The sequence below is a fragment of the Candida tropicalis genome, assembly GCF_000006335.3.
Source record: "Candida tropicalis MYA-3404 genomic scaffold supercont3.1, whole genome shotgun sequence".
In the NCBI taxonomy this organism is placed as follows: Eukaryota; Fungi; Ascomycota; class Pichiomycetes; order Serinales; family Debaryomycetaceae; genus Candida; species Candida tropicalis.
The window spans coordinates 2425171-2451034 of record NW_003020038.1 but is presented as its reverse complement, the minus strand read 5'-3'; the positions used below and the strand labels follow the sequence as shown (position 1 = coordinate 2451034).

The 25864-nt window shown below is 35.7% G+C and overlaps 11 protein-coding genes across 11 annotated transcripts; 10 read left to right on the top strand and 1 right to left on the bottom strand. All coding sequences in view use genetic code 12, as the record gives it.

Moving 5' to 3' along the window:
* Positions 1-730: 730 nt before the first annotated feature.
* Positions 731-2800, bottom strand: CTRG_01064 (crossover junction endodeoxyribonuclease; the record flags this gene model as incomplete). The annotated part of the gene is made up of 1 exon (XM_002546236.1): positions 731-2800. The coding sequence occupies one exon, from the start codon at positions 2798-2800 to the stop codon at positions 731-733; it is 2070 nt and encodes a 689-aa protein (XP_002546282.1).
* A 243-nt stretch (positions 2801-3043) lies between these two features.
* Positions 3044-5692, top strand: NGS1 (Ngs1p; the record flags this gene model as incomplete). The annotated part of the gene is made up of 1 exon (XM_002546235.1): positions 3044-5692. The coding sequence occupies one exon, from the start codon at positions 3044-3046 to the stop codon at positions 5690-5692; it is 2649 nt and encodes an 882-aa protein (XP_002546281.1).
* A 987-nt stretch (positions 5693-6679) lies between these two features.
* Positions 6680-8344, top strand: PCK1 (phosphoenolpyruvate carboxykinase; the record flags this gene model as incomplete). The annotated part of the gene is made up of 1 exon (XM_002546234.1): positions 6680-8344. One exon carries the CDS (start codon positions 6680-6682, stop codon positions 8342-8344), a length of 1665 nt encoding a protein of 554 aa, XP_002546280.1.
* An 846-nt stretch (positions 8345-9190) lies between these two features.
* ALK2 (Alk2p) lies at positions 9191-10759 on the top strand (the record flags this gene model as incomplete). The annotated part of the gene is made up of 1 exon (XM_002546233.1): positions 9191-10759. One exon carries the CDS (start codon positions 9191-9193, stop codon positions 10757-10759), a length of 1569 nt encoding a protein of 522 aa, XP_002546279.1.
* A 1121-nt stretch (positions 10760-11880) lies between these two features.
* On the top strand, positions 11881-13503 carry CTRG_01060 (uncharacterized protein; the record flags this gene model as incomplete). The annotated part of the gene is made up of 1 exon (XM_002546232.1): positions 11881-13503. One exon carries the CDS (start codon positions 11881-11883, stop codon positions 13501-13503), a length of 1623 nt encoding a protein of 540 aa, XP_002546278.1.
* Positions 13504-13816: 313 nt separating this feature from the next.
* CTRG_01059 (uncharacterized protein) lies at positions 13817-16021 on the top strand (the record flags this gene model as incomplete). Its single annotated transcript, XM_002546231.1, has 1 exon — positions 13817-16021. One exon carries the CDS (start codon positions 13817-13819, stop codon positions 16019-16021), a length of 2205 nt encoding a protein of 734 aa, XP_002546277.1.
* An 80-nt stretch (positions 16022-16101) lies between these two features.
* CTRG_01058 (uncharacterized protein) lies at positions 16102-16503 on the top strand (the record flags this gene model as incomplete). The annotated part of the gene is made up of 1 exon (XM_002546230.1): positions 16102-16503. One exon carries the CDS (start codon positions 16102-16104, stop codon positions 16501-16503), a length of 402 nt encoding a protein of 133 aa, XP_002546276.1.
* A 386-nt stretch (positions 16504-16889) lies between these two features.
* On the top strand, positions 16890-19343 carry CTRG_01057 (uncharacterized protein; the record flags this gene model as incomplete). Its single annotated transcript, XM_002546229.1, has 1 exon — positions 16890-19343. The coding sequence occupies one exon, from the start codon at positions 16890-16892 to the stop codon at positions 19341-19343; it is 2454 nt and encodes an 817-aa protein (XP_002546275.1).
* A 192-nt stretch (positions 19344-19535) lies between these two features.
* On the top strand, positions 19536-19844 carry LSM6 (U4/U6-U5 snRNP complex subunit; the record flags this gene model as incomplete). The annotated part of the gene is made up of 1 exon (XM_002546228.1): positions 19536-19844. One exon carries the CDS (start codon positions 19536-19538, stop codon positions 19842-19844), a length of 309 nt encoding a protein of 102 aa, XP_002546274.1.
* A 420-nt stretch (positions 19845-20264) lies between these two features.
* Positions 20265-20722, top strand: ATP17 (F1F0 ATP synthase subunit f; the record flags this gene model as incomplete). The annotated part of the gene is made up of 2 exons (XM_002546227.1): positions 20265-20270; positions 20489-20722. The coding sequence occupies 2 exons, from the start codon at positions 20265-20267 to the stop codon at positions 20720-20722; spliced, it is 240 nt and encodes a 79-aa protein (XP_002546273.1).
* A 1033-nt stretch (positions 20723-21755) lies between these two features.
* On the top strand, positions 21756-25844 carry KIN2 (serine/threonine protein kinase; the record flags this gene model as incomplete). Its single annotated transcript, XM_002546226.1, has 1 exon — positions 21756-25844. The coding sequence occupies one exon, from the start codon at positions 21756-21758 to the stop codon at positions 25842-25844; it is 4089 nt and encodes a 1362-aa protein (XP_002546272.1).
* Between the last annotated feature and the right edge of the window lie 20 nt (positions 25845-25864).

Genomic DNA, 25864 nt, shown 5'->3' with positions numbered 1-25864 from the left:
TTTCTTTTTCTTGTTCGGTTGTAATCTACAATAGAAACTTATTACCTAATTTAAGTGGTATTTTAATTAATCAGGATTTGTGGTTTATTACTGGAACAGGAGAAATAATGGTGATGAGCATTTCTTTAATGCGAAATTAGACAATTATTACACAAACGTCTTTGCAACGTCGCAGATTTTTGTTTTTCTTTTCTTTTCGTTACATTTCGTTTCGTTTCGTTTCGCGTCTGTTTATTATTTTCATTCGACCTCGCTGTAAGTACGCTTATCCCTGTCGGGGATTTTTATTCTTACACCGTGTTTTATGTGGTTTATTAAAACAATTATTCACTAAACAAAAATAAAAACAAAAATAAAACTAATAACAGAATAAACCGTGTTTCGTGTAATGACCTCCTTAGTTGGCAACTATTTTCAAAGGAGTGAAATATCGTTCCATTAATGTGTTCCATTGTGATCTGTTCGAAAGTCATGACTGAAATTGATTAGGTTACAGATTTCGTATACTTCCTAATTAGGAATGAGTCGTGTGTGTGTGGCTGTCATGTGCTATGCACACCAGCAAAAAAAAAAAAAGAGGAAGAAAAATCATAATTGCTGCAATAAAAGAAAAGAAACACCCCACTTCCTAAAACAGAAAAGAAATTGGAAATGTAAAATAAATTAAACTGAATAGGCTTTGGTCTTTTTCGTTGCACCCAACACTTGTTATTGTTCAACAAGGCGTATATTAAGTAGGTCTACGTTTAACAAATATATCGTCGGTCTTTATATCTGGTAGGGAAAGGAAAAATGCATCTGCTCTCCGAGTAGCATCATTCATTGGTGCTTCTAGAAATGGATTATCATTATCTTTAAACTGAACATGAGCTTCACTTACTACAAATGGATCATCATCTTGATTAAATTCAACATGAGCTTCGCCAGGTGAATCAACAAATGGATTATCGTCCTCCTTGAATGCCACATGGGCCTCGTTTCGTGACAAATCTGGAATATTGTTGGTGATAATATTTTTCTTCTTGGGAGCATCAGATTTCTTCATAAAGAAATCCAAAGATGTTTGTCCTGGAAGTAATGCATCCTTTTTACGTTTCTTAGGTGAGGGTGAAACTTTTGACGAACCGGATTTCTTTGGAGATATGCTTTTCAAATCAAATGGTACTGGTGGTTTCTTGGAAGGAGACAACCCAAATGCATCTAATGTTGTTTTTTGTGGTGAACATTTATGTTTCTTGATATATTCTTGTTCATGTCGTTGATTTATAAACTCTTCTAGTAAATTCGGTGCATGTAGCTCTACCAACGACTTTGGAACCCAGATATAGTTCCTTCCTGGAGATGATGACCCTGGTGATTTTCGTGCTTCTGTACATTCAGGAAATTGTTTGCACACCTCGTTAATATCAAACTTAAGCATTAATTTCTCAACCCCAGCCTCTTCTTTGAAATTTGTAACTTTGACAGAAGTAGATGGGTGTGTCAACAATTTGATTAGAACATACTTTATGGACCAATTATAAGTACTAGGGATGAAGAAAAATTTCAGTTCATTTGGTAGACCTCGTATAGAAATCCCAACATTTTGCTTGTAATATTTTCCATCACAACTACTCAATCGAATTAGCAGACCCAGAAGGTTTATACTCTGGTCAGCTTTCAATTCTCCTGAACCTAAAGTATCTGGCTTGAATATAGGGATTCTATCATTAATCAAAGGGAATAGATACAACATTGTGTAGTATTCATCAAACTCGACACCTTCATCTATAGTTAATTTTCTTCCAAATATGTCTCGATTATTCTCCTTTATATGGTAATTAATTAGATTTAAAAATGCCGTAAACTTCTGATGCCTTACCTCTGGCTCTAATCTCAGCTCCCAGGGATGTAGTCTTGGTAGTCGGTCACTGACAAAACATTGAATTAACTCATTGGCAAAATCAGGAGGCGGTAGTGTGTTTTCTTGTGTCTGGTTCTTTTTCAATTCTTTTAGCTCTATTTTGCTCTTTTCTCGGGAATGATATAATGCTCGGCTGGTCCCACATAACGCTAGATTTTTGGCATTAGTGATACCAATTTTCCTGACTCCTGCTGAATAATCACCACCTCTCAATGAGGCCAAGAATATCAACCTTTCCACGGATAAACCTGTTTCTTTTTCTATTACTTTGATATCCACTGGTGTCACATAGTATGTCTGCTTGAGTTTTGCATCTGATTTCTTTGAAGGAGAACGGCCAATATCTTCCAAATACTTGCTAAAGTTACGCAACACTTTGTTAGCTCCAAAGACCAATGCATCACCATCCTGGCTCAAACAATAGTCCACTATACCTAATTTCTGTAGATAGGCACATTGGGCTTCTCCTTCTCCTGCAGCTTGCACATAGTTAATCTTGTTTCTCCTTAGTTGGTCCTTGACTTTCTCTACAACGGGATGATGTTCAGAACAACTGCCAATTAAACTGAGTCTTTCTAATTCCTGTTCGTACATCATCCCCAGGTTTTCTTTACTTTTGGTTTTCTGGGGTTTCAATACTCCATCAAATACAACTACTACTGATATGTTTAACCCAATCAATGCAAGTATTTTGGACATTACATTTTGTATAAGAATTGTATCCTTATCTTCAACAGTAATACTACTATGATCGGCTTGAAATATAAACAGGTAAGCATCAATTGCTATTCTTGGCGTTCGTTGATGATTCTTGATAAATTCGTCCACTAATTCATCTATCGAAACTCGTCGACTAAAACCTGGTTTCAACAACTCCCATAATTCAGGAATACCCATTATGAAGAGGGTTAAGAAATAAACCTATCAAAGGACAAAGAAAAAAAAATGTTGGTGGTGATAATAATAATAATAAACCAAAACGAGTCTATTTGAGTAGAATAATAATATAATGATCAAATTTTTTTCTTTTTTTTGTTCACAAAAAAAAAATTCATAGAAAAAAAAAAAGAACAAAAACGTTAAGATCTTCGTACACAACACAACATTAAACTAAGACAGACTAAATTCAAGCATAAGGACATGACAAAATTTTATGCTGGTCAGTTCTTGTGTGGGGGCTTTCAAGGTACCTCAGTCACTCCTCAGGCTTATCATCTAATAGTCGAGCATCATGTGTCAACGATGATTTTGTCACGTAAGAATGCTGTTAGTGTGGAGCAAATGTCCAAACTTATTCGCGATCTTCAATACATCGCCATGACACAGGGACGATATGAACATCCTTTAATGTTTGCTATTGATGAAGAAGGTGGTATGAGCAATGCATTATTTGATCCAGATTTCTTGACCCAATACCCTGGTGCAATGGCGCTAGCTGCTACAGGCGATCCAACATTGGTTTACGAAATACTGAAAGCTGTTGGTATTGAACTTAAAAAGATTGGATTTTCCATTATATTGGGACCAGTTCTAGACGTTGTGACAAAATTTTCTCACCAGTTGGTTGGGGTTAGAAGTTTTGGAACCACTATCGAAGATGTTACAAAATATGGAGGAATGTGTGCTAAAGGGTTACAGGATGCGGGTTTGTTTACTGTTGGAAAGCATTTCCCGGGGATTGGGAATGCTGCTGTTGATTCGTTATTAGAATTACCAATGATTGGTGATTCTTTGGACCAATTGAGACATTTTAATATTCGCCCTTTTGCAAATCTAATACAGCAAGGACTTCTTGATGGAATCAGTGCGGCTGGCTGTGGGGTTCCAAATATAAGTCCGGACGAAACCCATGCTTGTCTTTCACCAATAGTAATTAATCAGTTATTACGAAATGAATTGCAATTTGATGGATTAGTACTTAGTGAATGTTTAGAAATGGAAACATTATATCATTCTTTTGGGTTAGAGCAAGGTGTGATTTTGGCACTTAATGCGGGTTGTGATTTAGTAATGGTTTGTCATGACTGGGAATTGCAAAATCAAGCGATTGAAAGTATAAGAAAAGCCATTGTGAATTTTCCTAGTGATACTTTGTTGTCCAGCTACAAGAGAATTGAAAGATTGCAAGAACGATTACCAAGATGGTCCGAGATTTTCCCAGAGGGAGAGCTTTCAGCAAAACAACCTCCAACATTGTTCAGGAATGAATATCCTGACCTATGGGAGGAACATCAAAAGTTGTCGTCACTGGCTTATCAGAAATCCATTACGTTGGTGCGTGATTTCAATGGTGCATTACCTATTTCCAACTATTTATCTGATGGAGAAGAAGTTGATTCGATACTATTATTGACGCCGTTGTTGTATCCTATTTACCCATGTGAAACGGTTGATAAAACGAATAGTAGATTACATACCGGTGAAGAAGTATTCCAAAAGTTTGGTGATTTTCTATCAGACCATCCAATTCGACAGGAAAAGAAGTATAACGTTCTTCACACGACCTACACAGCTAATGGATTGACTCCGTTACATGAATCATTGATTGAGCAATCGAAAGTCGTGATTGTCGTGACCAGTGAAGCTTCAAGAAATATGCACCAAATTGGACTTGTCAAATTTATATCATTGTTATGTGGTGCAAGCCCATCAACATTAAACCGAAATGGGGTTAATGGCAATGTTCCACCTCCACAATCTACTAAACCATTGATAATCGTGGCGACTCAATCGCCGTATGATTTTTTCTATAACAAATCGATTGGTAGTGCCTACTTGTGTTGTTATGATTACACCCCCAACGCGTTATCCAAATTGGCGCTGGTATTGATGGGAGATTACGAGCCAGAAGGATGTGTTCCTGGAGAGAAAAAGTTCATGTTAAGAACCAAACCTGAACTGCCAAGTAGATTGTCCCATAACAACAACACACCAAGACGACGTTGGTTGGTGGATGAGCTTGATTGGCAAAGAGATGGGGAATCAATAATCAAGTTGTTCAAGTCGAATTTTGACAGAAGAGGAAACAAGATCGACTATCAAGATGACAGATTCTACAAGCGTCTTAGTGGTTTTTTCGTTACTATGAGGAGAACACAAAAGAGTTTTGTGGTGAGAAATTCTTCGTTGAACATTGTATTGGGGTTTATTTTGACGTTTGTCACGGAGACAGATGGTGTTAGAAGCGGAAGAATTATCATGGTTTTAGTTGACAAGTCTAAGCGTTGTCAAAACATTGGGAAATGTTTGCATTCTCGAGCTATGAAATATTTCAAGGAGGTAAACTGTAGTGAAATTTATTTAGGGAGCCGTGGTTTACCATTGATCTATTTTGATGATATTTCAAGCTCCACGGTGTCTTTTTTCAACAGTGTTGGATGGACTATCAATCGATCTGCCAAGAGATACGTCATGGTTTTGAACGAATTGGGTGAACCACCAGAACTTCCCGATAATTATATTTTCGATAGAACTCCTGATAAAATAGTTGCCAGAGACAGGTTCACGAATCAAGTTGTTGCTTCTGTCACTACATTTACGAGTAACTCTCAACTTAGTAAATATTTCCCATTTATTGATTCCATCAGAAATGATCAAGGCACAATTGGTGGTTTGATTGGTTTTACTGGTGATAAGAATGCTAAACATGGATTAGTTTCTAGTGCAATTACCTATTTTGGATCTGCTGTAGATGCTATTATGATGATTGAATCAGATCATTCGTTGGAGTGCCTTGGATTCGAAGAATGGGCATGGTATTATGATTATTATGGAAGAAAAGACGTTTAGGTGTGTGTATTCTGTATAATTTGTAAACTTTATTAATGTGGTTTTTTTGCTTTTAAAGTATTTTGATTACGAAATGACGCGAAATTTCCATGAAAAAAAAAAGAAGAAAGTTTGGGGGTTCAATTTTGTACGATAACAGTGTTTTTTCACTTTTTCCAATTCCCCTCCCCCGGGAATGAAGTGACAAACAGTTGTTATTAATAACTATATATCCGAATTAAACACTATTTCCTGCCAGGTGATGAATATACTTTATGGTTACCAAGTTTCAAAAAGGAATATTGGTGGGTTAGTCGGTTTACAAGTTTGAAAATCGATAATAATCAAGTAAAAATTATCTTTCAAAATCAGCAAGAGAAGAATATCCCCTAAAATTCAATAAACAATTGTTAAATAAACAGGCAATTCTAGGCAAAATGCAGAATGATGTTAAAAGGTTTATGCCGCCTTTAACTCATACTCACATGACCTTTTTCTTCTGATAATTTAATTCAACTAAACTAAGCAAAAAAAAATTAAAGCACAGGAAAGGAGTTAATTAATTTTTCTAAACAAAACATGTTATTGTGAATAATACACTCAACATATTCATTGATTGGCTGGCATGCCCAGCATCAAAGAAAGAAATAAACCAAAAGAAACTCCAGAGTGAAAAATTAATGTGCACTAAAATATTAAAATCCACCTCCTTTTCCCCGCGCGCACACAAAGCGTAGAGCTAACTAAGAGAAAAAAACATTCGCCTTTACCCCGGGCTAACGTTTGTGCCGGTAGGTATCGGGATCATGTTCCTAATAATTCCTATGCATGGTATTTTTACCCCAGATTTCAAAAGCACATAAAAGCACTTCCGGAGAAAAGGGATAGCTGCTGGCCCCTATAAAAGTGGACGAAAATTCCTTCCAAAAAAAATATTTTGTTCTCCTTCTTTTCTTCCTTTTTATCATCATTAACTTAATAACAACCAAGTTTAAATAATTATTCAATATGGCTCCTCCTCCAACTGCTGTTGAATCTTCAATCAATTTTGAAGGTCACCCAACTATCAAATCTAACCAAGACCCATTGGTTCAACAATTATCCCTTAAAGAAGACACTGTCATCAGACACAATGCTCCACCTCCAACTTTATACGAAGATGGTTTATTAGAAAAAGGTACTACTATTTCCTCCACTGGTGCTTTAATGGCTTACTCTGGTAAGAAAACTGGTAGATCTCCAAAAGATAAAAGAATCGTTGATGAAGAAACTTCTACCCAAAATGTCTGGTGGGGTCCAGTTAACAAACAAGTTGATGAATTGACTTGGAAAATCTCCAGATCCAGAGCTTTGGACTACTTGAGAACCAGAGACAAGTTGTTTGTCGTTGATGCCTTTGCTGGTTGGGATCCAAGATACAGACTTAAGATTAGAATTATCTGTGCTAGAGCTTACCACGCTTTATTTATGACCAATATGTTGATCAGACCAACTAAAGAAGAATTGGAAAACTTTGGTGAACCAGATTTCACCATTTACAATGCTGGTCAATTCCCAGCTAATGTTTTCACCAAAGGTATGTCATCATCTACTTCTGTTGAAATTAACTTCAAAGATATGGAAATGGTTATCCTTGGTACTGAATATGCCGGTGAAATGAAGAAAGGTATCTTCACTCTTCTTTTCTACACTATGCCAATCAGACACAAGATTTTGACTCTTCATTCTTCTTGTAATCAAGGTGTTGAAAAAGGTGATGTCACATTATTCTTTGGTTTGAGTGGTACTGGTAAGACCACCCTTTCTGCTGATCCACACAGAAAATTGATTGGTGATGATGAACATTGTTGGTCCGACAATGGTGTTTTCAACATTGAAGGTGGTTGTTACGCTAAATGTTTGGACTTGTCTGCTGAAAAAGAACCAGAAATTTTCAACTCCATCAAATTCGGTTCCATCTTGGAAAATGTTGTCTACGATCCAATCACCAAGGTTGTCGACTATGAAGATTCTTCCATCACTGAAAACACTAGATGTGCTTACCCAATTGATTTTATTCCATCTGCTAAGATTCCATGTTTGGCTGATACTCACCCATCCAACATTATCTTGTTGACTTGTGATGCTTCTGGTGTCTTGCCACCAGTTTCCAAATTGACCAATGCTCAAGTTATGTACCACTTTATTTCTGGTTACACTTCTAAGATGGCTGGTACTGAAGAAGGTGTCACCGAACCACAAGCTACCTTCTCCGCTTGTTTTGGTCAACCATTCTTGGTCTTGCACCCAATGAGATATGCTCAACAATTATCTGACAAGATTTCTGAACACAAAGCTAACGCCTGGTTGTTGAACACCGGTTGGGTTGGTTCTTCTGCTGCTAGAGGTGGTAAGAGATGTTCCTTGAAATACACCAGAGCTATCTTGGATGCTATCCACTCTGGAGAATTATCCAAGGTTGAATACGAACAATTCCCAGTCTTCAACTTGAATGTTCCAACTTCCTGTCCAGGTGTTCCAAGTGAAATCTTGAACCCAACCAAGGCTTGGACTGAAGGTGTTGATTCTTTCAACAAGGAAATCAAATCTTTGGCTGGTAAATTTGCCGAAAACTTCAAGACTTATGCTGACCAAGCTACCGCTGAAGTCAGAGCTGCTGGTCCAGAAGCTTAAAGTTGAGACTTTTATTTTGATTATTAATAATTCATATAGTTATCTTATTTATTCTACATATTTCATTCCCAATATAAATTTTCAGGTAAAACAAAAAAGTATATATCTGTCAACCCGTAGACTATTGTGAACAAATTTCAATTGTAACCCATGTCATTGGATACAAAATAAACTTCTCACATAAAATATTGCGTGTGTTCATGCAAGAATCGGAGATAACTCTCAATTACGTAATGGTTGATTCTTGTTTTTGGATTCAATGTTACTCCGTTTGGTACAATTTAGCACAATGTTTTGTAGTTTATTTTCTATTATTTTGGATTTGGCTGAAGTTACGGATAAATCTGCGTGACTAAAACATGTGTATAATCAGTTGATATTTAGGGTTATTGTTGTAGTATCTCTAGAAAGAGGAGATCTGGCGGAGAAAATATTTCTACGGATTTTATGAAGGAATCTATAATGTAGAAATATGGGGTAGTGATAGTTAACATAGACATCGTCTACTTTTGTGTGACATAAAGGATAGCGGCAGGTTTCTGGAATTGATGGATAATTTTAATTGCAATTATACTATCTCCGTTGCTTTTGTTCACAAGTACACACAAACCAAACACCCTACTGGAAAATCAAACAAAAAATGCACATGGAGTTAAAACAATCACCACCACCAAAAAAAAAAAGGATCCCATGTGAAGCGTTATCCTATTATGGAAATAAAAAAAAAATAGTATAATAGGGACCATGTATCCTCATCGTTTTTTTTTTTTTTCGAACAAAATTTATATAGTCTTCGTTTAAAATTCTATATCCTTGATCTCTAAAGTTTAGTATTTCAAATTCAAAATGAGTATTCAAGATATTGTTGAAACTTACAGTACCAAATGGTACGTTGTTGTACTGGTTGCTTTGATTGTATACAAGGTTTTTGATTTCTTTTATGCTAGATATTTGATGTATAAGCTTGGTGCTAAGCCATTCCTTCAAAGTCAAACCGACGGTTATCTTGGTTTCAGAGTTCCATTTGAATTGATGGGAAAGAAGAGTGAAGGTACACTTATAGACTTTACATATCAACGTACTTTGGAGCTTGACAATCCCGATATTCCAACATTTACATTCCCAATATTTTCTGTTCTGATTATCTCAACTCTTGAACCAGACAACATCAAAGCTATTTTGGCCACACAATTCAATGACTTTTCATTAGGTACAAGACATTCACATTTTGCTCCTTTATTAGGTGACGGTATTTTCACTTTAGATGGTGCTGGTTGGAAACATAGTAGATCTATGTTGAGACCACAATTTGCAAGAGAACAGGTTTCTCACGTTAAGTTGTTGGAACCACATATGCAAGTTTTTTTCAAACATATTAGAAAACATCATGGCCAAACCTTTGATATACAAGAATTGTTTTTCAGATTAACTGTTGATTCTGCCACTGAGTTTTTGTTTGGTGAATCTGTTGAGTCTTTAAGAGACGAGTCCATCGGTATGTTAAACGATGCTCTTGATTTTGATGGTAAGGCTGGATTTGCTGATGCCTTTAACTATTCTCAAAACTATTTGGCTTCTCGAGCTCTTATGCAACAAATGTACTGGATTTTGAACGGAAAAAAGTTTAAAGAATGTAATGCCAAGGTTCACAAGTTTGCTGATTATTATGTTGAAAAAGCATTGGAATTAACTCCGGACCAATTGGAAAAACAAGATGGGTATGTTTTCTTGTATGAATTGGTAAAACAAACCAGAGACAGACAAGTCTTGAGAGATCAGTTATTGAATATATTAGTTGCTGGTAGAGATACCACTGCTGGTTTATTATCATTTGTGTTTTTTGAATTGGCAAGAACTCCAAGAGTAGCAAATAAATTAAGAGAAGAAATCGAAGACAAATTTGGCCTTGGACAAGATGCTCGTGTTGAAGAAATTTCCTTTGAATCTTTAAAATCATGTGAATATTTGAAGGCAGTGCTTAATGAATGTTTAAGATTATACCCATCTGTTCCACAAAACTTTAGAGTTGCTACCAGAAATACCACATTACCAAGAGGTGGTGGCAAGGATGGTTTATCACCAGTATTAGTTAGAAAGGGTCAAACTGTGATGTACAGTGTGTATGCTGCCCATAGAAACAAACAAATTTATGGTGAAGACGCACTTGAATTCAGGCCAGAAAGATGGTTTGAACCAGAGACAAAGAAATTGGGCTGGGCCTTCTTACCTTTTAATGGTGGTCCAAGAATTTGTTTGGGTCAACAATTTGCTTTGACTGAAGCTTCTTATGTTACTGTTAGATTACTTCAAGAGTTTAGCCACTTGACAATGGATCCAAACACTGAATACCCGCCAAAGAAAATGTCCCATTTGACAATGTCTCTATTTGATGGTGCCAACATTCAAATGTATTAGAAACGTGTATTGTTTGCTTTGTTGTAAAAACTATTCATGTTCTAGTTGTAACTTTATTTTTGGTTTAATTAACACAATCTTATTTATTATTTCTTTCTCTTTGGGACAAATCACATGTACTTTCTTACTCCTTTTATCCTTCTAGATGGAATTCAGGAACTCTGAACTATCAATTGTAATTAGATCTCGATCATTGATTATTCATGTGATCACACACACCCACTTTTCTCTTACATAATCAAAAAAAAAAAAAAAAAAACAAATCTGTCTCAGACATGTCAAATGGATGACGAATCACTCCTTTCGCATGTGAAACGTTATTTGTTGCAAATTTTACACGAACACAAACAAAGAAGACAAAGAAAAAGATTTGCGGTCAAAAATAGAAAAAGAAAAAAGAAACAACTTTCCGGGCTAGTGTAAATACTATACTATTGCTAGAGGGGTAATAGAACAACGGGGGATTATAGACAATTTGAAAACAATAGAAGACACAAAATACTCCATGATAAAATAGAAATTGATTTGCAAGACTACAACAGGTAGACTTAAAGAAAAAAACTCCGCAATACTCCGAAAATACTCAAAAACAATACTGTCCGTTTCCATCGCATTAAGAAGTCTATTCAACAATAGTTTCAAGGAGTTTGAATATAGACTCCGTTAGAAGATTGATGTTCTGATTACATGTGAAAAAGAATTATCTAATGGAAGTATACAATTAATGATAATCAATAAGTAACTATTAAGAATGTCAAATATTAAAACTTATTCGTATCCTGACAAAAGTACACGCCCCGTTTATGCGGTACTTTGGTCAATTTCATTTTTTTTCCCCAATAAAGTTACTTTGTTCACCAACAACAACCATGAGGGGAACCACAGAATTCTGTAATTTTTTTAAACACCAGGTTTCAATTTCCCTTCCTTTTTTTTTAGGTTATGAAGATTGGTTATGTTAATACCATGTGAAATAAACTACAAATATATATATCTTTTTAATTGCCCATCTCTGCTACTCCCTCTCTCTCTGATGTAGGTTTTTCTTTTTTTTTTATTGTACGTGAACTTGGCTGCACAGTAGAATCAATTACTTTTGCACCTGGTTCTATTACACAAAAATGTCGTCGTCTCCATCTATTGCTCAAGAATTTCTCGCAACCATTACTCCATATGTTGAGTATTGTCAAGAGAATTATACCAAATGGTACTACTTCATTCCATTGGTGATTCTTTCGTTGAATCTTATCTCCATGCTTCATACAAAGTATTTGGAACGTAAATTTAAGGCTAAACCGCTTGCTGTCTATGTTCAAGATTATACCTTTGGTCTTATTACTCCACTTGTTTTGATCTACTACAAGTCTAAAGGTACCGTGATGCAATTTGCCTGTGATTTATGGGACAAGAAACTCATTGTCAGTGATCCAAAGGCAAAGACTATTGGTCTTAAGATTTTAGGTATTCCATTGATTGAAACTAAAGACCCAGAGAATGTCAAGGCTATTTTAGCCACCCAGTTTAATGATTTTTCTTTGGGAACTAGACATGATTTCTTGTATTCATTGTTAGGAGATGGTATTTTCACTTTAGATGGTGCTGGCTGGAAACACAGCAGAACCATGTTGAGACCACAATTCGCTAGAGAGCAAGTTTCGCATGTAAAGTTGTTGGAACCCCATATGCAAGTTTTATTTAAACACATTAGAAAACATCATGGCCAAACTTTTGATATCCAAGAATTGTTTTTCAGATTAACTGTTGATTCGGCTACTGAGTTTTTGTTTGGTGAATCTGCTGAATCTTTAAGAGACGAGTCTGTCGGTTTAACTCCAACAACCAAAGATTTTGATGGTAGAAATGAGTTTGCCGATGCGTTCAACTATTCTCAAACTTACCAAGCGTACAGATTCTTGTTGCAACAAATGTATTGGATTTTGAATGGTTCTGAATTTAGAAAATCTATTGCTATTGTCCACAAGTTTGCTGACCACTATGTTCAAAAGGCATTGGAATTAACTGATGAAGATTTGGAAAAGAAAGAAGGCTATGTATTTTTATTCGAGTTAGCCAAACAAACCAGAGATCCAAAGGTTTTGAGAGATCAATTGTTAAATATCTTGGTTGCTGGTAGAGATACCACAGCTGGCTTGTTGTCGTTTCTTTTCTTTGAATTGTCTAGAAACCCAGAAATATTTGCAAAATTGAGAGAAGAAATCGAAAACAAGTTTGGTCTTGGACAAGATGCTCGTGTTGAAGAGATTTCTTTTGAAACATTGAAATCTTGTGAATACTTGAAGGCTGTTATCAATGAAACTTTGAGAATTTATCCTTCCGTCCCACATAATTTTAGAGTTGCTACTAGAAACACAACTTTACCAAGAGGTGGTGGTGAAGGTGGTTTATCCCCAATTGCTATTAAGAAGGGCCAAGTTGTTATGTACACGATTCTTGCTACTCACAGAGATAAAGACATTTATGGTGAAGATGCTTATGTTTTCAGGCCAGAAAGATGGTTTGAACCTGAAACCAGAAAATTGGGCTGGGCATATGTTCCATTCAATGGCGGTCCAAGAATTTGTTTGGGTCAACAGTTTGCTTTAACTGAAGCATCATATGTCACTGTTAGATTGCTTCAAGAATTTGGTAACTTGAAACAAGATCCAAATACTGAATATCCACCAAAATTACAAAACACATTGACTTTGTCTCTTTTTGAAGGTGCTGAAGTACAAATGTATTAAATTTTATAAGTTATTCAAAAACTGGTTTTTGGAATTGCGTTCACGTTAGTGTATAAGTTATTTCTTTGTGTATTTAAATTGAATCGAAGTTTGATTTTTCATGTATTTAAAACCTATAGTGCGAATTATGTAAAAAGATTCAAACCTTTTTTTTTTTTTTTTTCGTTTGTCTTCACTTTCATCTTCATCTTCACGCTCATCAACAGAACGAAGAAGGAAAAAAAAAAATTGAAAGAAAATTTTTTGTAAACAACTATTTTCAACTGTTGTACATCATTGTTATTACAAGTCAACGGGCAATCATATTTTAATAATGAGTGGTTCTTTTAACTGGTCCCTGGAAACATTTGGGGAGTTATACAATACATTTAAATATGAAGTTGAAATTGATTTAGATACCTTAGATTTTAGCAACATCAAGAATGACATTATACACGTTTTGACAACGCCTACACCACTGGAAGAATCACGTAAAAAATTGGGTGATGGTAGTAAGCCAGTAACTTTGCCAAACGGGGATGAAGTTGAGTTGAATCAAGCTTTTCTTGAAGTCAGTACGTTATTGTCAAATGAGTTTGATTTGGATCAATTGAACGCAGCAGAGTTGTTGTACTATGCTGGCGACATAACTTATAAGAAAGGAACATCAATTGGTGATAGTGCTCGATTAGCTTACTATTTGAGGGTAAATTATATACTAAACATACTTGGTTATTTGATTTCCAAAAAAAGATTGGATTTGATAGTTACAGATTATAAGTTGTTGTTTGACAATATTTTGAAAAGTTTTGAAAAGATCTACAAATTAGTAGCAATATTGAATGATATGATTGATAAACAAAAGGTTACAAGTGATATCAACAGTCTATCATTTATCAACTGTGTCAATTATTCCAGAGGTCAATTATTTTCAGCCCATGAACTTTTGGGTCAGGTATTGTTTGGATTGATGGATAATTATTATTTACAATTTGGTACATTGGACAATTACAAGAAGATCATTGAATTAGTCCTGAAAAATATTAATGATGAAGATATTTTAATCATCAACTTCTTACCATCAACCTTGCAATTATTCAAACAAGTATTGAATGCAGACAATAACGACGCCACTGTCGATCAATTTTACAAACACATTACAACTACAGTATCTCAAGACTACAATACCAATATGGGATCCTCTTCCAAAACAGACATTGATTTGTCGAAATCAAAACTAAGTGGGTTTGAAGTGTTGACAAGCTTTGTTTTCTTGACAGAATTTATTCCATGGTGCAAACAACTGTCTGAAAGAACTGCTAAATACGATTTCAAGGAAGGAATTTTGAAATACATGGAATGGTTGATTAGTTATGGGGTTATGGAAAGACTATTATCCTACTGTTCTGAAACTAGTAATTTGAAAACCAAACAAGCATACGACTGGTCCAACATGTATGATTTTAGAGCATTACTACAAAGAAACTTTCCACAGCTCACTGCATCAAAATTTGTTTACCCTGGTAACCAAGAATTAATTAATGGAATGAGACCTGGATTAGAAAATATTCCAAAACTTGTTGATGTTTCCTTCTTGACATTAGATCCAACATTGAATGAGACTTTAATTGCACCATTTTTCCATAGTTTTTTCAGTCTGTTTATCTGCAACGCAGCAATAGTCTTGACATCATTAAGAGACTCAGAAGAAGATTATGTTTTATCCTCAATGAATAGCAGAGATGAAGAGGACGAGGATGACGTGAGCCAATCTGGTTCAGGTAGTCTGAGCAGCAAATCAGAAGGTTTGGATCTTGATAAAGTTGCTCAACGTGCCGAATTGGAAAGATTCTATATGGCATTCGCGTATGCCTATAACAACCGTCCAGAATTATGTGAATTATTCTGGAGTGACGAGCAGGTTACTAATGATATTATCGGTTTTATTTCATGGGGTCTTTCCAATAACACATCACCATTGATTACTGCCTCCTTTTGTGTCTTGTTGGGATCCTTGGCTTCTGCAGGCAGTGACGCAGCTGCTCGTATATGGGAAGTTCTTGTTCACAATAATAGTACCACCATGAAGAAGAATGATTATTCCAAGATTTCAATTGATTCGCTTTATGATTCCTTGAAGTACTATGTTGATGCATTGAATGAAAATTTTGAACAAGACTTGAATGATCAATTGAAATTGAATCAAAAGAAACAGGATTTCTTATTCAGTGCCAATGCATCTCAAAAAGAAGCCGAAGAGTCAGGAGAAAATAGAATAGTTATTGAATTAGCCGAGGACTCTATTGTATTCATTTCAGGGTTCTTACAACTACTCTCATCAATAGTGAGAAATTTGTCTACTGATTATGAGAGGTGCAGGGAAATCAAATCTGTTGCATATACAAGATTTGCACCAATTATCAAAGGTTTCTTGAAATTTGACAACTTGATTAATGGTAGCAAATACCTCCAAGTTGATGTCAACAGTCAGAGTACAAACAACCCTAAATTTGTTGATTTGCCAAGTATCTTTTGTTAGTGACGATTCAAGAATAGTGTTGACAAATCTTATTTTTAAATCTCTTGGCTGATTTTGTGAGCAATGATGGTGATCCTCTCATGAGATATGAGATTTGGCGTTTGGTTGATAGATGGATGTATCAAGGATTACACGATATGCCGGAAGATCAAAAGAATGATGCTTTCAAACAATCAAAACGAAAATATACCAGTAAGAGAAATCTCACCCTTTCTCAACCATTTACTGTGAATTTGACGCACCTTAGTCAAATTGGGAATTTCACCAGTTTGATCACCAAGTTGTTGACACCATTAGAAAGCAGTAAAGATCCTTTCACAAAATTTTCATTATTATTTCCTTGCGACTTAGGGTTGGGGTACAGACTTAATAACTACATTGGTGTTTGGCCATACATTGAGTTCTTGATGATAGATGTTTTGCCAACTCACAAGATATTGGTAGTTCAAGAGACCGTTCCAACTTGCAAAGAATCCTTTTAGAGTTATTCAAAAACTCATTGGCTGAAATTGATTGGAAATTCCTTACCCAAGTAGCTCCAAAGATTATTAGGGAATTCAAAAACTTTAACGGGATATTTGACTCTCTTATTCCTGGTGTTGAATTGGATTTTGAAATATTTGTCAAGTTACACCATGCTATTGCCGTTATTAATTGTTTGTTTGAAAGCAAAGTATACAATGCTTTATTCAAGATTCTTGATACCGGTGTTGACGAAGTCAACGCATCTAGTGGTTCTGCAGACTTGGTGTCAAACGCTTTGGGTGTTATTGAGTCATTATTAGAAGTTCAGAATACTTTCACAAACAACTTATTGCCAATTTTGAAGAATAAGGATGCCCATCAACAAATTCACCGTGGATCTATAATGGGAATTGGTACTTCCATGAGTCTCGCATTGACCACTCCAAAGACTATCTTTGATTTTATCTATCATCCAAAGAATCTTGGAACTCATGGTGCGGTTGATTTTTATGAGATTATGTTATTCCATTTATCAAGCGTTGTTCAAATTGCACTTTATGTGGGTTGTGAGAACAAAATTTCCCTTAAAGCTATTTCTATTTTGAAAGGAATCGGAAAGTCTAAGTTCTTTATCACCAAAGTTTCTAGTTCCAGTGCACCATTATTAAATAATGATCGTTTAATTACTACCTTCCAGAATATCGATGAATCTGTTAAAATTCAGTATGCCTTCATTGACAAATTTGAAGAATTGGAGGACACTTTGGACTTGAGATTTAAGATCCTAGAGTTTTTGTTAGAAAATCTTAATCAATCAGATGGGCGTGTTGCTACTGTTGCGCACTTTTTGTTGGGATACAAGATAAGAGGTGATATATTAGATTTGAATAATGATCCGGACAAAAATACCCTTTTGAAATCTTTGTTGAGTACTCTAAATGTCAGTCTTGAGTTGATATCTGAAATTGATTACAACAATGGTAATAATCATATCATAGATGTTGGTCCAGCAAAACTTTCTTCTTTGATTTTGGAAATCCTTATCAAGTTGAGCAAGGATCATATATCATCATTGGTTACATTAAATCGATTACGTGAATACGATCAATTGTTTGAAAGATTAGTTAATTGTCAGCCAAAGCTTGATTTGAACACTTTGTGGTGTGGCCACGCATTTAACGGAGATTTACAAAGTGATATCAGCAATTACTTCATTGAAGATCAATTGAGTACACAGACGTTCTTCTCGTTTATTAATCAGAGAAATTTAATATTGCAATATTTGTCATTGGAATTTCACAGTGTAAAATCGATGACCAAGAAAGAGTATTACGTTAATATCTTGACCAACGATAAAGAATTCTTGAATCGTTCCCCAAAAGTGTTGAGTTTTTTGAACATTTTGAATTATTCGTTCAAAAACTTTGAAGTACAGAAGTTTGAGTGGTTGGACCGCAAGTTCAACATGCCTTTGATTTTGGAAGAAGCTAATAAGAACAAGAATGGTACTTTGGACTTTAGTGTGATGAACAAAGTTTTCAGAATTTTGTGCCAAGCTTCTAGTTTAGCAACCCCTGAGTCGAGACAATTATTTGCCGAGGAAATTATGGTTGAAGGTAGCAAAATTTCAGAATTTGTGGCAAAATACCTGGTTTCCACGGATTTGAAAGAAATCCAATTGAAGTGTTTGCATTCTTGGTGTCAGTTGATTGAGATTTTAATTACTGATAGTGGATTGGATTCCTCTGAGTTTATTTTGGAAGTTCTTCAAGTTATTCTTCCAAAAGTCAATGATTATTATGATGCGGATATTCTGTTTTCTGAAGAGTTGGTATCACTTTGTGTATTGTTATTCGACTTGTATGACCAACTGGCGCTTGCAAATAAGAAGGGTGAAGAGTTTACTTTGTCAATCGAAAGATTGATTTCTTTGTTCCAAACCTGTATTGCTGGTATTCTCAACTCAAATTCTGCTCCTAACTTAAGATCTGACTTGTATGTTGTGGGTAATAAGTTTTTGTTGAAATGCATTGCCAATGAATCATTTTTGAAGCAAATGGTTACTATTATCAGGTCGGTAGATAAGAAATTTTTCCAAGTTATTTGTAACGACGCAATCTTTTCCGAAGGTTCATCTAGAATTACTTCGACTTTATTTTTGGAATCATTGGTTCATTTGGGTACATTGACTAATGTTGATTTTATCTTGAAAGCACTTACCAAGAATAATGCGTTGCTGTTGCTTGTTAGATCTGTCAAGAGAACTGATGCCATGCTTAGCTTGTGCCAAGGAAAGAATTCCGGTGTCACTTTAGAGAACTTGGTATTTGATTTGACTGCTTTCCGAGCCACGTTATATTTTTTTATTAGAGTGGCCAAAACCAAGAATGGTTCTTTACAGTTGATTCAAAATGAATTGTTTTCAATTTTAAAGCAATCAAACTTTTTGCAAATCGACCCAGATTTAGGGTTGAATTTGAACATTGAAGAAGTAAGTGATCATAAAACAATCAAAATCAATGTTTTATTAGACACTCCACTTTCATTGTTGGATATGGTTGATGCTAGCAAGTTGAAAAGCGAGAATACAATTTCATACTTTGAATTTCTTATACCTATTTTCCAATTGATTGCAACGGTGTTGTTATCAATGGGACCAAATTACCAACCAGCTAGAATCCAAACGAGAGAGCTTATGAAAGGTATTAACCGTTTAGTTGTTGGTGTTTTGAAGAGAGATCTTTTGGTAGAGGACAAGAAAGTTGGTAAAGAATTGTACAAAGAAAACAGTTCCGAGTTGGAATTATTGAAGGAAATGGTTAAATTGTTTACATTGATTGATTCTTTAGTAAATTGAGGTGTAAATAGTGTAATATAGAAAGACGTTAACTTTTAGAAATCTTTTATTACCGATTTTGATCACGTGATTTGTTTTGTAATAATTTTCAGTGTTGTAAGGTTTTATTTTTTCACTTGAATTTTTTTCGTTGCACTGATTAGAGAAATATCAGGTACAACGTAAATTATCATTAGAATCACATATATTACAATGTCTATTAGTACAGAATTTGAAAAAACTGATCCATCAAAGTTTTTGAGTGATATCATTGGCTCTTTGGTCACTGTGAAGCTACACAACGGTGTTGAATATAAAGGTAATTTACAAACCATAGATGGGTTCATGAATGTTGTTTTGGAAGACGGCAAAGAAAGCGTGAATGGAAGTATCACCAAAGAATACGGCGACGTCTTTATTAGAGGAAACAATGGTATGTATTCAACATTTTTTTTTCATCATATGAATGAGTTGATTGTATTTCAAATTACTAACATCTTTATTTTTTTTTCTTTCATCTAGTGTTATATATAAGTGAAGCATAGATATTTTTTGGTATTATTACGATTAATGTATATTGGAAGTTCTTTCATGATGGTGCAATTTAATTATCACTAATGTAAACTTGGTATTGACCGATGGTCATGGTTCATATTGATTTGGACGAATCAAATGTCGCCAACGAGAAGGGTCGTGTGAAATTGTCAAACCGATTTCCACTTTTCGCTCTCGTTTTTTCTTTTTCTCTCCTTCTCTCAAACCTTCAAAACAAAATTTTTCTAGCATAAGAACGATACTATTTTAGTTTTCTTATAGTAACTATCAACAATTATTATCTATTCCGAAGATGTCATTCATCGCTAGAAGACAATTGTCCACTTTGATTCCACCAAAGATTGCCTCCGTTAAGGTATGTTTATTTGCAATAGATGCAGAAGAATAATGTGGGTAATGCCAATGATTTCAACGTTTTCCGTGTACAATGAAAATGATTGGACAATATGTAACGTCTGAACTAGGTGGAACCATTGGGATAGAGAATTTGTATTGGGTATAGAATGATGTAAAAATCATTGACTCAATCATTGGGCCCCAGCGTTATTTTATATATTTCATAGATTAGCAATAATTGGACAATTTTTTTTTTACTAACAATCTATATACAGAACCTTGGTTCTAACCCAAACGCCAAAAGAATGGCTGAAGTTGTTAAATTCTACAACAAATTACCAAAAGGTCCAGCTCCAGCTCCAGCTAAACCAACCAACCCAATTGCTAGATACAGAGCTGCTTTCTTTGATGGTGACAACGCTTCTGGTAAACCATTCATTCACTTGGCTATTGTTATCGTTATCTTTGGTTACTCCTTAGAATACCAACACTTGAAAGCTCACCATTAAGTTTGAAATCTATAGATATCCTGATCAATTGTGAGTATTTATTAAGACATATGAAAAATGTATAAAGAAGCTTTTTGTTTTTCTTTCCTATACAACTTTATAGCTAGCAAGCAAGTTGATACTGTAGTTAAACCATAGTCTTGTCGTTTCAGGCGAGTATGTTTTCCTCCTTTATATCTATCTCTTTTATACATAGACGTTAATCTTTTGTATTTTTGTCTTAATGGCTGGTTGTTTGTCAGTATCAACCTAAAATTCTATCCAGCAACACACGACTTTTTGCTTGCGAGTGCACACACACACAGAGACATGAACATAGTGAGTGGACGTAAAGAAGAAGAAGAGAAAAAAAAAACAACCGAAACAAAGCTCGTCTCAATAATCAAAAAAAAAAAAAAAAACATTACTTGAACACTCCTTAGATATCGTACAAGACAAGAGAGAATCTGCAACATTATCTTACATCCACAAGAACAATATCAATCGTATCAATTGTTTAAGCTTTTAAAGCTGGTTATAAAAAAGTATCATTGAATATATTCTACAAACACAAGTATTATTTGAAACTGACCGGTCCTCCCCCACCCCCCTTGTGTTAGGTAAAGTGAAAGAGAGAGAGAGCAAAAAAAAAAAGAGAAAAAATTCAAAATTAGGAAACGCAACTAATAACACGATTTCAAACTCCCAATCACTAAATCTTCAGATATTGGTCGTTAATTTTATATTTTTTAAGGAATATTAATATTCATTGAGGAATTATACCACCAAAATATTTTATGATTGTTTAGAAACAAGGCTGCTAAATTTTGTTCACCAAATTTGTCATTGAATTATTCCAGGGTCAGATTTTTTTTTTCTGAACTATCAGCCACGTTATAGTTGCTTCATTAACTATTATTTTTTTTTCTTTTCTTCTAAGTAAACGAAATCACAACAGAATTTCATTCAAAAAAAAAAAAAAAGATACACATTTTTCCCCTAGCATTTCGTCCCATCGAAGAACTATTCAGATACTATCATTAATATATTATCAATGGACAATCAAGATCTCAATTTACAGTATCAGAGCAGGAAAGTCCCTCCACCAAATATGGTTCCTCCATCTCAACCTACATCACAACATCAACAACAGTTAACACCACACGCTCCAAGTGGAAGACCCGCAACCCCTAGGATGTTAAGGAGTATAAGTGGGACTTTAAAATCCAAAACTGAACTTAATAATTCATCCCGTGAACGAACTCAAGATTATAATAATGGGGCCAACAATACCAATTCACCTCATTACGTCACCAACAATACTATGGATACGCATAAGAGACAACCAAGTTTTCCACAACAAACCTCTACTCCAGTTACACAAGATCAAAGAAATATCAAAGTACAGGCACCTACTGCTGTACCTGCAGACCAGCAGCAACAAAAGGGAAAGTTATTGCCACCAGCATCGATCCCAAGTCCTTCTAGCCAGATGCATCCTGCTCCAACTCCAACTGGAGTCTCTCAGACGACAAATTTATCGTCCAGACAAAAACAATCTGCACCACTGCCTGCTTCCAATCAATCGGCCTCACATAATCATACCACCTCCAGCAGTAACAGTAATAGTCATGCTCAGCACCACCACCACCATCATCATCAACAACAACAGCAGCAGGAGCAGCAGCATCAACAACAACAACTGCAACAACTGGGTCATGGATCTCTGCAACAACAGCAATTTCACAGAAAGTCTATCGGTGATTGGGATTTTGTTAAGACCATTGGTGCAGGGTCTATGGGTAAAGTCAAGCTTGCACAACACAATACGACTCATGAGATCTGTGCTGTGAAGATTATACCAAGAGCAGCAAAATTGTATCAAAGAGCTCATGCAAATGATCCTCCTCCACAAACAACACAGGAAGCAGCACAAAGACATAAGGAATTCGAAAAAGAAGTGGCCAGAGACAAACGTACCATCCGTGAAGGTGCGTTGGGTAGATTGTTGTACCACCCATTTATTTGTCGATTGTATGAAATGGTACCTATGACCAATCATTATTATATGTTGTTTGAGTATATCGAAGGTGGGCAGATGTTGGATTATATTGTTGCACATGGATCATTGAAAGAACGCCATGCTAGAAAATTTGCAAGAGGTATAGCTTCTGCCTTAGATTACTGTCATAGAAATAATGTGGTTCATCGAGACTTGAAAATTGAAAATATAATGATTAATGAGAAAGGAGACATCAAGATTATTGATTTTGGTTTATCCAACTTGTATTCACCAAGAAATTTATTAAAAACCTATTGTGGTTCTTTGTATTTTGCTGCACCAGAATTGTTAAGTGCCAAACCATATATTGGACCCGAAGTTGATGTGTGGTCATTTGGTGTGGTTCTTTACGTGTTGGTTTGTGGTAAAGTACCTTTTGATGATCAATCTGTCTCTATACTTCATGAGAAGATCAAAAAGGGTAATGTTGAGTATCCAAGTTTTCTTTCACGTGAATGTGTTTCATTGCTTTCGAAAATGTTGGTTGTTGATCCAACAAAGAGAGCCAGTCTATATGAAGTTTGTCTGCATCCGTGGATGAACAAAGGATATGATCATCGAGTCAATAATTATCTCCCAAAGAGAGAGCCATTGCGTTTTCCATTAGATCCAGAGATTATCAAGGTTATTGCCAATTATGAGTTAGGTACTGTCCAAGGTGTAACCGATGAATTAACAGCCATTTTGAATAGTGTTGAATACCAAATGAGTTGTGAAAATTGGTATAAAGCGGCAGAACAAGGAAGAGATTATTACTCTTCATCGAATGTTCACATTTTGCCGGACCCAACAGGAGGATTCCATCCATTGGTTTCGATTTATTATTTGGTAGATGAAATGAGAAAGAGAAAGAAAGCTAAAGAGGAAGCTATCAGAGCACAGCAAAGAGCACAAGTTCCAACTATTGCACTTCCTGTTCCAAGACAGCAACAACAACAACAACAACAACAACAACCACAGCAAACTCAATCGCCCCAACAAGAAATGGTGCAACAGCTTGCTAAACAAGAACCAGTTCGTCCACCTTCACAACCACAGACAATTGCATCTAATGATGATCATCATGAAGTCACTGAAGCCACCCAGGTTGCTGTTTTGGCTCAAATCAGTCCAGCCAATACTCAACAAAATACACCAACACCAAGAATTGTCGAGACTTTCCCAACCTTGGATCCTGCTAAGCAACAGGCATCAGGACAAGGAGATGCATCTGCTAGTATTCCTACACCACCACCAGCATCGATTCCGGTTCCAGAACAAGCCCATACATCATCGGGACCATCTTCATTCAACCAAACCCAAACAGCAGTCAATGATACTGATAGATTGTCTATTCCAGACCAACAAAGTCCAAGAAGTAACACGCCAATGGAAACATTGGATCCAGCCAAGGCTAATACTGCGGGTGCAACTACTAATACTGGTGCAGCCGGTGGTACAGTTGGTGGTGCTGCTGGTTTTAACTCCTTGTTGAGAAGATTATCTTCAAAGAAATATAAGGGTACTACATCTCCAAAGAAAGCAGAATCTCCTCTGGCAAGTGCTGTCCCTGTTGATGTTGATAGACTTTCTCCTCAAGTTTCGATCAAGGCAGATCCAATGATTCGTCGTGGTGTTAGTATGAAGGTTACTGCCAAGGAGAAGCAAACTGGTATAAGGTCCTCCGCAAACACACCAGCTACTACAACTGTCAATTCGTCTGCAGCCGCTAGAAATGATAGTATTAAAAGAAAAACTCAACATGGACGTTCTGCATCTACATCACTTAAATATCAAGCATTTGTACCAGTCGAACAGTTGCCACCATTGCCCACTATTGACACCAACACCAACACAATCATTCCAGATAATAACAAACAGCAACAGCCAGCAGCACAGCAACCACAAAGTACCTTTTTATCACCTACTGGTGAACGTAAGATGCATCCTACTGCTAGAGCCAAATCTGTTGGTGGACATATTCGTAAGGATTCATATGGCCGTACTGCTGCTGTTGCACAAGGACGACCATTACCTAATTCAATGGCTAATCAAAATAGTGATGAAGTTGTTAGTAAGGATACGGATGGATTCTTTGATGATGTCCAGTTGGATGATGTTGATTATCAAGAAGTTCCTCACCTTACAGAAGCTCAAATTATGGATCAATACAATCATGCTAAACCAAATAGCATGCCATCAATTGAGCATTGCAAGACATTATTCTTGAAAGGGTTTTTCAGTGTGCAAACCACATCTTCTAAACCATTACCCGTAATCAGATATAACATTATTAATGTTTTGAGTAAGTTGGGTGTTAAATTCCAAGAAGTAAAAGGTGGATTTGTTTGTGTACATACCCCATCTGTACAAGCTGAATCAAATACTTCAGCCAATAGTACTGTGCTTGATGAAGAACATAAATTGTATGGAGATGCTTTTAAGTCTAAGTCAAGTCAAGAATTGTATGATGAACAATTGACTGTTTCTGAAGGTACCAAGACTCCAAGTAGGCAACCATCGTTACAACTTCAGACTCAATTCCCAATGTCTCCAACAGCAGCCAAATCCCATAGATCTACCAATTCTATTGGAAGCACTGGGGCTGGTAGTACAAGTGCTGGTGGTGCTGGTAGCACTACACCGGGTGCTCCAAGACGTAAATTTTCCATTGGTAATGCATTTAATACTTACCGTAAGAAGAATGGATCACAAGTATTGATGCCGCCAAACACACCAGCTACGGCAAAGGTTTTACATGGATTGTATGATGATGATGATGATAACGAAGATGAAGAAGGCGTTGAAGCTGAAGGAGATGATTATGAATATGATGATTCTGCAGATTCACTTAATGGATATGTTGGAGGAAGTGATATGTTGATTTCTTCAAGAATTGAGCAACGTGCCAAGCATCAAAGAACAGTTAGTACATCAAGTCAACATAATAAGATGGCTAGTAAATCACCATTGAAATTTGAAATTCATATTGTTAAGGTTCCATTGGTTGGATTATATGGGGTTCAATTCAAGAAACTTTTAGGTAACACTTGGAACTATAAAACATTGGCTAGTCAAATATTGAATGAAATGAATTTATGATGAATTTGTTTTTGGGTTTT